At 40.8% G+C, this 15,990-nt stretch overlaps 1 protein-coding gene across 1 annotated transcript in view; it reads right to left on the bottom strand.

Annotated features, from left to right (window-relative positions):
* The window catches only part of DSCAM (DS cell adhesion molecule), a 695,428-nt gene that overhangs the window by 64,104 nt on the left and 615,334 nt on the right, over positions 1-15,990 (bottom strand). Inside the window, exons 21-24 of the mRNA XM_040249128.1 lie at positions 8,262-8,415; positions 4,619-4,736; positions 2,267-2,430; positions 510-608 (exon numbers count right to left, since the gene is read on the bottom strand). Of these exons, the coding sequence (XP_040105062.1) occupies positions 510-608; positions 2,267-2,430; positions 4,619-4,736; positions 8,262-8,415 (535 nt within the window). The remainder of the gene's footprint in view (positions 1-509; positions 609-2,266; positions 2,431-4,618; positions 4,737-8,261; positions 8,416-15,990) is intronic.

The following is a 15,990-nucleotide window of genomic DNA, read 5'->3' as shown; positions in this document are numbered from 1 at the left end:
GTGGTTACTCAACTGAAGGAATGAGTATCTGAACAGAAGAAGCAGTGTTGACAACAAGGGGAAGAAACGCAATGTAGCCTCTTAGGGGAGAGGCACCACATTTGTTTTTCCTTTATTTATTGCTGTTGTTCAATTGCTAAGTCATGTCCAACTCTCTGTGACCCTATAGACGGAAGCATGCCAGGCTTCCCTGTCCTTCACTCTCTCCTGGAGTTTGCTTAGACTCATGTTCTTTATTGGCATGTGTTAATATTTCACTCAGATTAGATGCATGGTACTGATTCTGTGAATGGATTTCCTTGGATGAATGAGTGAGTGACAACAAATACTATAAAAATAGATGTGTGTTTTTTGGGGTGTGTGTGTAGGTAACGGAAGAATTCATTATATGATGAGTTTGGGGGAGAAATAAACTAACACATGATAATTACTTGATAAAAACGCGTCACTTATCAACTTGTGGATAATGTCAATTAATCAACCATTGTGGGCAACCTCTTTCTTCTTACCTCTTATAGAACTGCCTCCATTGTCCCCAGGGAGCCACGAGAGGGTGATGGAAGAAGAGGTGGTTTTTGAAACTGTGAGCCGAGGCTGATCTGGTGGAACTAGAGAGGAAGCAGTTTTTAGAAAACAAGAATTAGTTGTTCACATCTTCAGTCTTCCTTAACAGTCATTTACCAAATGATTTTTAACAGCCATTTATTAAATAAATGTTTCAGGTTGACAAAATATGCAATTCATGTCTGTCAAAATGTCTATTTAGTTGATATCCTGGGCTAAAGAGATAGAACAGAATGATTCTATTCTTTAAAGAAATTCAACCCCATTTCTACTTGGATTTATTTCTTCATTCCCTCGCCAATTCCTTGAGTATCTGAGTTGCTTATTACTCATTAAAACCTTCTGTGAACTTACTAAAAATACATGCATTATTTTACTCTGAATTTCAGCCATGATTCAAATGACGAAGACAAATGGCACCCACTTAGCTTTTCTGTTCTCAGCTATATGAAAGGGGGAAGGTAAGTGTAGCTAGTGAGAAAAAAACTGCAAAAATTTCCAGTATTTGACCCACCCATCCAAGAGGCAACACACACACACACACACACACACACACATTCTCCACTGAAATCATAGGTGTACCATTGAGTGGCAGTACACACACTTGAATTGTCACATAAGGTTCGAAGAATACATACTTCTTATCAACGAGCCTTAGTAATATCTTGGATTAGCTCTCTGGACAGAAATACTGAAGAAATTTGGAGTAAGGTTATCAAAATTATATAGAAAGCTTCTCATAAAATGTCCTTCTCTTTTCCTCTGAGAAAAGCCTAGTATTAACCCAAAGCAATGAAAAATAGATTCATCTCTTTAGAGTTATAACACAGTGTCTATCTCTGAAAAATGCGCTGAAATTATTCCAACTTCAAGTTACTTGAAATTCCAGGTCAATTTTACATTATTTAAAAAAATAGTTCTCCTTCCCTTCCCTCCCACTGAGGGCAACATTTATTTTATTTTTTATCAAGCCTTCTGTGATTTATTAATATGATAGCACAAATTAGTGTGATTAATTTAATGTGACAATATTGTTAACACTATATTAATTATTAATGTAATAACACTTACATCTGGAAACGTATACACTTTGATTTTTCTACTAATAAAATATCACTGTGCATCCAAATTTGAACCCAATCAGCAGCCATTTGGGATTTTATGCATGCTTTTAATTGAACAGTCTTAAATTTGTCATGTACTTTTGGAGTATGAAGTCAAGAAAAATTAAATACACTGTATTAAATACATAATTAAACATGAGTGCCCTATAGAGTTTCAGCTAGTGTCCTTTTAATATACATTGCATATGACTAGTGAGCTAATTAACATTCATAAAGCATCTCAATTTGGAATTATTTTCTTGCTGGTATTTTTTGGGTGATGCTTATATACATGTGGAATAAATCGTGTAATTAGCATGTTATTAGGAAGGGCTTTTTCAGCGATGCACACATAAAGACAGATGAGACTAGGTTCTCATATGAAAATATGGAAACAGTGTTAGCTCTCAGGTTATGAATGCTTTTTTTTTTTTACTTTGTTTAAATCTAATCTCCAAAATGAACATCTATGCTTTTGTTATATGAAAGTAGCAATTAGTTCTTTACAAAGGCTGATTTTTAAATTTGCTCACTTTCATTCTTTGCACATAGGCATACATACAAAAAGTAGCATTAAGAAGAACCCCCAGATGTGGTACCTTGTACTTGTAAATTTAAGATAATTTCATCCGACCCCCAGTTGTTATTGGCGATACAGCTGTAGTAGCCAGAGTCCTCTGCCTTCACAGTGCGGATGACAAAGCTGCCATTGCTGAAGACGCTTCTCCGCCCATCAATCGTTACCAGGCTGGGAGTCCCGTTACTACCTCACAGGAAGAAAAAGGCGCAGATTAAAGAAATTACAATCTAAGTCAGCTGAGGTTGGGGAAAAGCATAAACACCCTCCGACGCAGACAACCCATTCGGAGTATTATATTAAGTAAGAACTAAACCATGATCCAACCAGTCCATTCTGAAGGAGATCAGCCTTGGGATTTCTTTGGAAGGAAGGATGCTGAAGCTGAAGCTCCAGTACTTTGGCCACCTCATGCGAAGAGTTGACTCATTGGAAAAGACTCTGATGCTGGGAGGGATTGGGGGCAGGAGGAAAAGGGGACGACAGAGGATGAGATGGCTGGATGGCATCACGGACTTGATGGATGTGAGTTTGAGTGAACTCCAGGAGTTGGTGATGGACAGGGAGGCCTGGTGTGCTGCAATTCATGGCGTCGCAAAGAGTCGGACACGACTGAGCGACTGAACTGAACTGAACTGACTGAAACTGTGATTATATGATGAAAATAGCCACACAGCTGATCTTGATTATTTGTACAAAATGCTGTGTTGAAGTGAAGTCTGTGTGGAGGTATGTGTAGCTTCTGGTTCCTGACATAGGTCAATGCTTGTCATATCCCAAATGAGATTGGTTCTGTGGACAGATATACCATTTTGACCAGATCATATCAAGACCATTAAGTTTCGGGGTGGCTTGTAGATTCATGGAAAATTGCAGTTGTTAATGATTGTGGTATCAGAAATGAACTGCAGTGTGCCAAGAGGATGATGAGCCAACCCTCATATAAAGAGAGATCCCTTGGCGATTTCTTAGCCTTGGCCATAGGGAGAGGGGATTGTCCAGTCATCTAGGGCCATCCCCACATCTGGTGGATGCCACTTAACTTGGGAGCCGGCTTATTTCCTTAACTGACATTAAAAGAGATGAGAAAGTAGTCACTGAGGAGGGCATGGCAACCCACTCCAGTGTTCTTGCCTGGAGAATCCCATGGACTGAGGAGCCTGGTGGGTTATAGTCCATGGGGCTGCAAAGAGTCAGACATGACTCAGTGACATAGCACACACATACCAAGACTATCATTTCAATAGTTTATGTCTTTGTAGTGCCTTTGTTTGAAAATAGGGACTCTTCTCAATCTCAAATCTCAAATCTCTAGGTTCATCAGTGAATGCTCAGCCCTTTATTTATATCTTAATTTCTTTCTCTGAATAAAGTACTTTAAAAAGTTACATGAATGGAACCTATTTCGTCCACTTTCTCCCTTCCATCTCAGCTGTTATTATTTCAATAATTCCTACCGAGCATGGAAAACCAGGTTTTACATTAGCAAAGTCCTAATGTATTCCATAAAGAAATCAAAAGGACTGTAAAGAAGGATGAGTGCTGAAGAACTGATGCTTTTGAACTGTGGTGTTGGAGAAGACCCTTGAGAGTCCCTTGGACAGCAAGGAGATCAAACCAGTCAATCCTAAAGGAAATCAGCCTGAATATTCATTGGAAAGACTGATGCTGAAGCTGAAATTCCAGTACTTTGGCCACCTGATGTGAAGAACTGACTCATTTGAAAAGACCCTGATGCTGGGAAAGATTGAAGGTGGGAGAAGGGGGCAACAGAGGATGGGATGGTTGGATGGCATCACCAATTCAATGGACATGAGTTTGAGCAAACTCTGGGAGATAGTGAAGGACAGGAAAGAGTGGCATGTTGCAGTCTGTGAGGTCACAGAGTCTGACATGACTTAGGAACTGAACAACAATAACAGCAATGTATTCCATTTCTTAAAGCTATTTCTCAGAGCATTTCAATTAGGGTTGGTTGGCCCATTGTCTTGGAAGGAGAAGAGATAAGTGTAAGTCTCCAGTCTCCTTGGATATGTTCATCTCAGATATATAGGGGATTTTCATGATAAGGTACAGAAAACTTACACAGAAATTATTCAGTTGTCTAAACTATTTTCCTCAGGAGCATTGTCATGAACTTAAAGCTAAGAGTTTTAAGAGAATTGGCATGATAGATCAGATCCTTTTAGTACTAAAGCTGAGATTCCTCCCCCATCACCCTCAACCAGCTTCCTCTCTATTGCAGAAGATTGGGTAGTTTTCCTGGAGCTTTCACGAGTGTAAATCTACAACGTTATACCATGAGACCCAACACAGTGTGTCCAAAGCACTCTCCTAGAGTTTTGTTGAGGGCATACATTGGGTTACTGGTTACCTGTCTTTCATCCACTTTACGGCAGGAGAGGGGTCCCCAACAGCTTTACAAGGCAAGGCAATGTCTTTCATCCAGGGAGTAGTCACCGTGCCACTGAAGGTCAGGATTCGTGCGGGAGCTGGACCACCAAACAGAGCAGAAGCTCAGTGACTCTACGGATTCGTCTACAGAGGCCAAAATGACCTTCCCTAAACCAGTGACACCCCCCAAAGGTGAGCGCAGCCCTGCCAATCAATGTCACACTTCTCAGCACTATTCCTTGTATCAGAGTGTGTCTAAGGGATTTTCATTGTACGAACATATGAACTGCTGAACATCCCTACTGTAGTATTTCCTCCCCTTGTATCAATTAGACACGGTGATCCCAAATTAAATACGTGGGACTTCATAAGCCTAGCAGCTCCAAGCTGTGCTTTCTGTGAGCCCAATTATTTTTTGAAGCACTTTATTAAGCAATTTATCTCACCACCCCAAACTGCACATTAAAATATACTTTTAATATCTGAGAGAAGAGACAAAACAAAACATAAAGCCCCAAGACAGGAAGAGGTAAAACTGAAACGACTTCTATTTATCAGTTTTGTGGTACTTTCCCAGCTTTTTTATATCAGCTTGATCTTCAGCACGAACGTTAAGGGAAATAAACGTTAAGGGAAAAATTCCAGAGTGACCTCTCTCGAAGTATCACTGTTTGTTTGGGACAGTGATTCAGATGCTGGAACAAAAGCTTCTCCTGGGGACATCAGGCACTGGGACAGTCCCAAAGCAGCCAAAGAACATGGGGGTGGGGGGAAGGAAAAGCCCAGGGCAGCCCTATTTGCAGGGACTTCCTTGGATGCTGGAGGGGCCCTGTTCTGACAGGTTCCTAGCATCATCTTCTTGGGTGAGACACAAAAGCTGGCAGAGGCACCAAGAGATAGATGAGTCCTCCAGAGGCAAAATGATCTGCTTGGCCTCTGCTATACCCTGGGACCCTGGTTTCCAGGATGCTCCCTCCAGAAGCTCAGTGCATCTAGATGCACAGACAAGAAGCCTGCAGGCAGAAGCTGTTCCAATCTGATTCTGGGCTCGAAAAGATGGGACCAGTGTTGGGATCCTTGCACCATTTTGGACTTGAGAGTTGAGATTGACCAATGGACATGGGGGACAAGCTCCTCAGGAAAGTACTGGAATTCGAGGAAAGGTGAAGTTCCTGGAGCCAATTCAACAAGAGTCACCATGGTCTAGAACACAAGTCATTATGAACTAGCAGACAACTCTGACTTTTGAGCAACAACTTTTGTTGTTTTGAGCACTGGAGGCCAGAGCAGAGAGCAAGGAAGTGCCAGTGGGCTCAGAGGCAGAGTCTATTTTATGCAGCAAATATTACAGCAAATCCCATCCACATGCTTAAAACAACATGCCCTGCCTGCAAAGGAAGCTGTGGCTCTTCCTCCTGAGGGGAGTGTTTTCAGAGGTGGCCCAGCGAGGAGACCTTGTCACTGCGGAATGCTCTTTCAGTAACTGACATTTCTGATTTTCCATCATGGTAACAAAAATATCCTGGGCAGGTGGCATTGGACTTCTGATATTGGAAGGCTGGCCCCTTTCATACTTTTCAGACCATCCTTTTATATGAGGAGGAATGTTCATGCAGCAAAATGGGGGTTGATTAGGGAAACTCAGCTAGAGGTGGGGCTTTTAAGCTTTCCAATAGCCCCCTCCCCCTGTAAAAATATATATTTCACATTGAATTCCAGAAACTGCACATATGTTATGTGTGTGTGAAGGAAAATAAGGTTCTGTACATGATGCTCACTGTGTCATGCATTCTGATATTTTCTACATTCTTTTCGAGCCTAGTCTAGATTCTTTGACTCTATTCCATTCTGTTCATTTCAGTTCTTTAATATGTTGACTCTAACTCCTAAAATTCATTCCAGGATTTAGGAGTGCTTTTCCACCAGCATTTTGTGAAAGCACTGGCTAAAACCACTTCATCTTCAAGCCCAGCACCTCCGGTTTCTAGAATTAATGCCTGTTGGTGGCAGTTGGCATGTATAGGATCCCACAGTGAAACTCTAAGACTAAGCAAACTGGAGCAGGCAAGAGAATCACATAGAATCTTCGGTGAAAAAATGCAGATTCCTCCTCTGGCTCTGTGATTCAGCAGATCTCAGGGGGGCTCTCCAGGAGGCTGGCTTTGAATGAGGACCTCAGGTGATTCTAATCAGACACTGTGCCTCCCCAGCAACCTGGATGTCCTTCCCAGTTCTTGTGGTGATCTAGCTGCATGGCCTTGAGCTCTGTGCTGCCCCCTGATCCTGGGCTCCCTCCCAGGACACCATTCCTCCAGGACTGGGTCTGTGGTTGCATTCTGCTCCTCCTTGTACCAAAGCCTCAGCCCTCTTCCTGAACCTAACCCTGGATTTTAGAGCGTATCTGCCAGCCTGCCCTGACCTCCCAACAATTACAACATAAGCCATACCTGTCTCTTTCGCCTTTGGGCAGCCCCATCTGTCCAGCTTGGACCTTTTGACCATTATGGTTTACAGTTTGCCAGGGTCTGGGGCTCCTGGGTAGTGCCAGCCCTCTGGATGCCTGCACCACCCTAGAGGCATTCCCTAGCTCAGCTCCTTTCTGGAAAGCCCATCTTGATCATCATCTCCAACTCTGGGTGAACCCTAGCTAAGAGTGAGAAGCTGGAGTCTTGGAAGGTTTGTTTTCTCTTTCCGGCACCTGGAAGCCTTATGAGTACTAAATTTCCAAAGTGGTATATTCTAGAGTCAGGAGAATCTCTGGTTGGCTTGGAATTGTGAGGTAAATACATCTGTTCATTGATGAGGGCTAATTTATGAGGACTCTGAACACTGTGCAGCAGCAATTACCAGAAGTCAAATAAGAATGTTCTGTGTTTATATGTACTTTTTAGGGCCAGTATAACATCTTAATATGAAGATATTACATCCACTTTGTGGAACTTTTTGTTCCTAAAACAGACTTCATTTTGTTACCTAAGGTCTTTACAGCATTCTGTCAATAGCTTCCCTGGTGGCTCAGGTGGTAAAGAATCTGTCTGCAATGCAGGAAACCCAGGTTCAATCTCTGGATCTAGGAGATCCCCTGGAGAAGGAAATGGTAATCCACTCCAGTATACTGGCCTGGAAAATTCCATGGAAAGAAGATGTTGACAGTCCATGGGGTCACAAAGAGTTGGACACGACTGAGCAACTTTCACTTTAACATCAATTTAAGAAGAAATAATGATTTTCTTACAGTTGTCAGGTTTCAAATTTCATAGACCAAAAAATAGACATTTCTCTTGAAGAAGCATGATACCTGATTTTGAAGATGGTAGAACTTGCTTGGGAAGCAGTAATGTAGTGATTTTCACTCTAAGAGATGGATGGGGGCTCCTTTTCCATTTCTCCTGAGATACTGGCAGTTGTAAACCTGCTCATCCATAGGAGGTGGTTTCCCGTTTGGCACAAAAGCCCAGTGCCAGCTAGCAGTGACCCATTTCTTGGGCTGAAATGGGTAACACGTGGTATTCTGGTTTACTTGATTTGTAGGGCATTATCAGCTTTATTTCAAAGAGAATAGAGGTGTAAAGCCAGTATGACTGCAGTGGGAAATAAGGTCCTTCCTGCAGCATGCCACCCACCTTTAGCAACAGGCTCCACAGTAATGATTTCACTGCTGTTGCCTCTGCCGGCTGAGGTCACGGCCACCACCCAGACGCTATACTGACGATTCCGACTCAGGTTAGGAATTCTGTAGGAAAATGAGTCAGGAGAGGCTTCAAACTCGCTGATCACCTGTGAGAGGAGACATAAATGTTCCCACATTCAAGGAGGCAATGGTACAAGTGAATCTCCTAAAGGAACGGTTATCAACATGTTATCTGTTAGGAGAAACAAAAGCCACCCTCGTCCTTCTCCAAAAGCTGGGGCTTACAATTTCTACATAGTCTGCATGTCTCAATGCTGCAGCTTTGACAGCCATCAAGAGTTAAAAAGTGGAAGCAGTGACAGATTTTATTTTCCTGGGCTCCAAAATCACTCAAATGGTGAATGCAGCCACGAAATTCAAAGACCCTTGCTCTTTGGAAGGACAGCTATGACAAACCTAGACAGCATATTAGAAAGCAAAGATATCACTTTGTCAAGAAAGGTCCATGTAGTCAAAGCTATGGTTTTTCCAGTAGGTGTGTACAGATGTGAGTTGGACCATAAAGAAGGCTGAACACCAAAGAATTAATGCTTTCAAACTGTGGTGCTGGAGAAGCCTCTTGAGAGTCCCTTGGACAGAAAGGAGCTCAAGCCTGTCAATCTTAAAGGAAATCAACCCTGAATATTCATTGGAAAGACTGATGCTAAAGCTGGAACTCCAACACTTTGGCCATCTGATGTGAAGAGTTGACTTATTGGAAAGGATTCTGATGCTGGGAAGGATTGAAGGCAAAAGGAAATCGGGGCAACAGAAGATGAGAGGATTAGATAGCATCATCAACTCAATGGACATGAGTCGCAGCAAAATCCAGGAGATGGTGAAGGACAGAGAAACCTGGCATGTTGTAGTCCATGGGGTCGCAAAGAGTCAGACATGACTTAGCAACTGAACAACAACAAGGGATAATTTAACCCTTTAAACATGGGTCATGACACATCTGTTTTCAGCTGGGATGGAATACCAAGAACAAGACGGATCACCCTACCTGAGACAACCAAAGAACACACAGAATATGTGAAACAACAGTTTCAAAGGCATTGCACATCAGGTGATGAAGGACAGTGATTCCTTCCCTGAAATATGGGAAATAAATGGGGTGAAGCCTACAGCTGCAGGGTTGTTACAGTTTTGTGAGAGTTTCCAGGCCATGGCATTGAGAAGGGGACCAAGGAGAAGACCAGCAGCTTCCCTGAGTCGAGGAGGCAGAGCTGAGAGCCTGGGAGTGGACTGGAGTACACAGGAAGGAGTACTATGAAGAAAACTTCATGGGGAAGTTTGAGAGGGTCGCTCTAGGATTTTAGCTGAGCCGATATATGCATATGGGAAAGCTCTCTGAGGCCAAGGAAAGAACCACTGGAAAGGATTGGAGGTTCTAGTGCTCAGCTTTCACACAAGGCTAAAAATAGTGCCTGTTCCCACCAGCCAGACAGGAAGCCCTCAGGATTGATGGGCCATTGGATATTGTGCATAGGGTCTTGATGGTGGGGGATAATTAGCCCTGGATCGAAGTGTTCTTGTGTTGCCTACCGGCATGCATGGTAAGTCACTTCAGTCGTGTCCAACTCTGTGACCCTATGGACTGTGGCCTGCCAGGCTCCTCTGTCCATGGGATTCTCCAGGCAAGAATACTGGAGTGGGTTGCCATGCCCTCCTCCAGGGGATCTTCCAATCCAGGGGTGGAATCCGTGTCTCTTATGTCTCCTGCATTGGGAGATGGGTTCTTTACCACTAGGCACCACCTGGGAAGCTATTGCTTAACAATTATTAAACTCAAGATTCATAAAGATCAAACCATCACCAAATAACTGCATCCATGGACAAAAGTCAAAAAGGCCTATATTTTTTATAGGAATAAAAAATCCAATAAGGTAAAAGACATAATATTTGGCATCCAATACAAGTTTTCTAGATATGAATAACCCAACTATGTAGCAACTAATGAACAGATAAAGAAAATGTATTGCACCATAAAATGGAGGATTATTCAACAATAGAAAGAAATGAAGCACTGATACAGCTTAACTTCCATAAATCATGAAAACACTGTACTAAGTGAAAGAAGCCAATCACAACAATTTACCAGATCGTTATGCTTAGATTATCATATTAGTCTATGTCATATTAGATTAATATGATTGTCACATGAAATTAATGTGATTACCTTATATGAAATGTTCAGAATAGGCAAATCCATAGTAACAGAAAGTAGATTAATGGTTTCCCAGGGCAGGATAGAAGAGGGGAAGAACGGGGATAGATTAATATTGGGCGTGGGTTATTTGGGGGATGATGAATGTTCTAAAATTAGATAGAAATAGGGGCTTACAACCCTTTAAATATTCTAAAAGTTACTGAATTGTATACTATAAAAGCATGGATTTCATGGTATGTGAACTATCACTAAAACAGAAAAACCTGTTTTTCTGGATGGACCTAGAGATGATCATACTAAGTCAGAAAGTGAAAGACAAATATGATATCAGAATCACAGACATAGAGAACAGACTTGGGGTTACCAGGGGACAGAGGGTAGGGGAGGGTGGATTGGGAGTTTGGGATTAGTAGAGGCAAGCTGGTGTACACAGCATGGGAAAGCAACATGGCGCTACTGTATAACACGGGGACTGTATTCAACACCCTGTGAAGATAACACGGGGACCATATTCGATACCCTGTGAAGATAACACGGGGACTGTATTCAATACCCCATGATGAGTCGCAATGGAAAGACATGAAAAAAAAATGCATGATTGAATCGATGCTGTGCAGCAGAAATTAACACACCATTATACTTCGATAAAATAAACTATAAAAAAACTTATAAAAAATTCCAAAAATGCAAAGAAACAACAAAAAGCAAGACTCGTACAGACAATATAATTTAACCAATCAAAACTGACCTATAATTGACAAAGATTTTACAGACCAAGGGCATTAAAACTGTTATAATTGTATTATAGTTGCATTATAACTATAGATATTAAAAGCCTAAACATATACATGAATGATATAAAAAGACCAAAATCAAACTTGAGATGAAATTATAATATGTGACAAGAATTATATACTGGATTAGATTAATAGTAGATTAGATCTTGCAGGAAAAAAAGGGTTAGCAAACTTGAAGTTATATTACTAGATGAAGCACAGAGATAAAAGAGAATACAAAATTTAACACAGCATTAATGAGCCATGGAGTAACATCAAGCAGCTTAACATATATGTCGTTGGAACCACTAAAGGATGTAGGACAGAAAAAAAGTGTTTTAAGAAATACTGGTTAAAATTTTTTGCAATTTGATGAAAACTATAAGCCCAGAAAGCCAAAAATCTAAATAAAATCTAGCTACAAAATATGAATAAAACCATGCCAAGGCACATCATAATCTAATTAAGAAGACAGTCTTAAAAGGAGCTAGAGAAAAAAACATTAGATAGGTTAAGAACAAAGACAAGGATATCAGATCTCTTATATGTGGAATCTGAAGAGGAATGATACAAATAAAGTTTTGTCTCTCTTTCATCTATTAATATATCTTATTTATAGAACAGAAACACACTCACAGACTTAGAGAATGACCTTATGGCTGCTGGGGGCAGGGAGAATGGCGAGGCTAGTTAGGGAATTTGGGATCCACATGTACAAACTGCTGTATTTAAAATGGACAGCCAACAAGGACCTACTGCATAGCACAGGGAACTCTGCGTGATGCTATGTGGCAGCTTGGATGGGGGGCAGTTGGAGGAGAATGGATACTGTACATGTGTGGCTGAGCTGCTCTGCTGTGCACCTGAAACTACCACAGCATTGTTAATTGGCTATGAAAGTGAAAGTGACGCCACTCAGTCATATCCGACTCCTTGCAACCCCACGGACTGTAGCCTACCACTCTTCTCCATCCATTGGATTTTCCAGGCAAGAGTACTGGAGTGGGTTGCCATTTCCTTCTTCAGAGGATCTTCCCGACCCAGGGACTGAACCCGGGTCTTCCGAATTGTACGTAGACACTTTACTGTCTAAGCTACCAGGGAAGTAATTGGCTATAGTCCAATATAAAATAAAAAGCTGAAAAAAGGAAGGATGTCAGTGAGTCTTGTCAAAAACAATTTTAGTCTGAATATCTTCCCTTAAGTCATATATTGAAAGCACACTCTTCCAGGACATGGAAGCAACCTTAATGTCTAACAACAGAGGAATGGATAAAAAAATGTGGTACATATATATATCATGGAATACTACTCGGCCAAAAAAAGGCAGAAAATAATGCCATTTACAGCAATATGGATGGACCTAATGACTGTCATGTTGAGTGAAGTCAGTCAGATACAGAAAGACAAGTTCATATGGTATTGCTTATATGTAGAATCTTATAAAAGAGTAAAAATGAATTTATTTACAGAACAGAAGTACAGTCACAAATGTAGAAAAAAGAAACTTATGATTACAGGGGGAAATAAATTGAGAGATTGGGACTGACATATACACACTATTATACATAAAATAGATAACTAATAAGAACCTGCTGTAGAACACAGGGAATTCTACTTAATACTCTGTGCTGGACTATCGCACAGAGTCAGACATGACTGAAGTGACTTAGCAGTAGCAGCAGGACTATCTGGGGAAAATCTAAAGAATGAATGGATATATGTGTTGATATATGTATAACTGATTCACTTTTCTGATTTATACACCTGAAACCAGCACATTATAAACCAGATATACTCCAATAAATTTTTTTAAGAAGATAAACAAGTACTAGGGATGTAATATACAGCATGATAAGTAAAATTAACACTGCTGTGTGTTATATTATGAAAATTAAGAGAGTAAATCCTAAGAATTCTCATCACAAGGAAGATCTTTTTCTATTTCTTTAATTTTATGTCTATATGAGATGATAGAGGTTCACTAGCCTTACTGTAGCTCATGATGTGTGTAAGTCAAATCAGTATGCTGTACACCTTAAACTTACACAGTGTGGTATGTCCATGATATTTCAAGAAAATTGGAAGAAAAAAATGAAAAAGATAACAATGTAGTGTGGGGTTCATAAAACATATAAAAGTGAAATCTATGCACAAATATTAGGAAGGGAGAAAAATGGAAGCATACTACTGTAAGGTTTCAAACTATCAGTGAAGTGCTTAATATCACTTGAAAGTAGAATGTAGAAAGTTAAAGGAACGTGAAAGTCTCTCAGTCATGTCCAGCTCTTTGCTATTCCATGGACTATATAGTCCATGGACTTCTCCAGGCCAGAATACTGGAGTGGGTAGCCATTCCCCTTCTACAGGGGATCTCCTCAACCCAGGGATTGAACCCAGGTTTCCTGCATTGCAAGAGGATTCTTTATCTTCTGAGCCACCAGGAAAGTCCTGGTGGGTCACCAGCTAAAGTTAAAGGAGTATGTATTAATTCCAAAGAAGGCACTGAAGCTACAAAATAAGAGTACAGTGAAAGCAATGAGTCAACAAAAAATAAAATGGAATTATAAAAAATATTCAGTTGCTCTAAAGAAGGCCAAAAAAGAATAAAAGGGAAACAAATAGGAAACTAAAAATGTAGCAAGATTGTAGGTTGAAACCTATGTCCATGTAACTATACTTATATTAAGTGTTAATGCTCTAAAATCCTAATTAAAGGGAAAGATTTTGAGACTGGATATGAAAGCAATATCTAACTACATGCCGCCAAGAAGAAATGTTCTTCAAACATAAAAATACAATTAGGTTAAAAATAAAAGGACAGAAAAGCTATCCCAGGCTTTTTTTTTTTTTTTTTTTTGCTGTTTAGTTGCTAAGTCACGTCTGACTTTTTGAGACCCTATGGACTGTAGCTCACAAGGCTCCTCTGTCCATGGGATTACCCAGGCAAGAAAGCTAGAGTAGGTTGCCATTTCCTTCTCTATCTCAGGCTAACACCAATCAAAAGAAAGTTGGAGTGTGTTTTTTTTTTAACATCAAATGAAGTAGATTTATGAGCAGAGAATATTACCAGTGATAAAGAAAGTAACTTTATAGTGATAAAAGGATCAATTCATCAAAAGAACATAGAAATCTTAAGCATCTATGAATTTAATGACAAAGCAGCAGTCCAGACATAAGACCAATACAGAACTTAGCACTGAGAAATGAGGTGCTGCTGTGACAAACACCTGAACATGTGAAGGTGGCTTTGAGCTGGGTAGAGTCTGGAAGAGTTTTGAGGGTGATGCTAGAACAAGTTGAGATTGCCATGAAGCAAGTGGTAAGGCTGATTCTGACGAAAGTTCAGAAAGAAAAGAGGAAACCTGGGGGGAAAGCCTCAGTCTTCTCAGAGAATACATAAATAATCACGAACAGGAGGCTGGTAGAAATGGGGATGTTAAAGGCCATTTCAGTGGATAGATATCAGGAACATGCTGGACAATGGAGAAAAGGTAATCCTTGTTGCAAAGTGGCAAAGAAGCTGGCTGAACTGTGGTCTGCGAATGATGAAACTGAATGTCTAGCCAAAGATATTTCTAAACGAAGTATTAGTTCCTACTGACAGTGGTAGGAAAACTGAGAAAACAGACATAAATTGAAGAAGGAATTGTGAAGCAAAAAGGAACTAGGACTTAACAATTTGGAAAATTCTTTTTTTTTTTTTAATTTATTTTTAATTTTTACTTTACAATTCTGTATTGGTTTTGGCATAGATTGACATGAATCCACCACAGGTGTACATGGAAAATTCTTAGCCTAACCATATTGCAAGGAAACTGAGGTACAGAGGAAGCGACTCACTGAGGTCACAATGCCAGACAGCGGTGAGCAGAGGCTCAAGTTCAGTACTTCCGATCCAAGTGCAGCGCTGTTTTTCCCACTCCATGCTGTCGATTACAAGCAAGCCACCACAGGAAGGGTTGACTTTTACCCTTGTGAGCTGTTAAATAAACCTTATGTAGGTCAGGAGGCTGCATAAGCTGCAATCCCAGCTCTGCAGTCACACAGGGGACATGGATGTTTGCTATTTTGGTTTTGTTGTTTAGTCGCTAAGTTGTGTCTGACACTTTTGTGATCCCATGGACTATAGCCCACAGGGCTCCTCTGTCCATGGGATTCACCAGGAAAGAATACTGGAGTGGGTGTCATTTACTTCTCCAGGTGGTTCTTCCCAACCCAGGGATCCAACCCAATTCTCCTGTGTTGCAGGCAGAATCTTTACTGCTGAGCCAACAGTATACCTCCTAATTGTCATCAAAGCCATGCTCCTTCATAAAAAGTAGTGTCAGAGAATTTGCCCTTGTCCACTATTTGACATACAGGTACCTCATGTCAGAGGGGTAAAGGAGACCATACGTCTCTTGCACAGTGCTCAGAGGTGCCTGCACACGAGGGTGCATGTGCGCATCTGTGCTCCACTTGTCCCTTTATCCACCCACCCCCCCGCCACACACCAGCCTGATTCCTCTTTAGAAAATCATGGGAAAAAAATGAATCCCTCTAGAAGTTCGGAGGGAATTTGGCTTGTTTCCTGGAAAACCAAAGAGACGATCCCCAAACTGTGTGTACGCTTGTGTTCTGCAATGTTTGAAGGTTATGCTGTTGCCAAATTAATTATATGAAGCTTATGATGTGCAAATTATAACAATTGTTTCTACTGAACACTCAGCATCAACAGAGCATTAGAATAT

Source organism: Oryx dammah, unplaced genomic scaffold (genome assembly GCF_014754425.2).
Source record: "Oryx dammah isolate SB20612 unplaced genomic scaffold, SCBI_Odam_1.1 HiC_scaffold_2, whole genome shotgun sequence".
In the NCBI taxonomy this organism is placed as follows: Eukaryota; Metazoa; Chordata; class Mammalia; order Artiodactyla; family Bovidae; genus Oryx; species Oryx dammah.
This window is presented reverse-complemented; position numbering and strand designations above follow the sequence as displayed.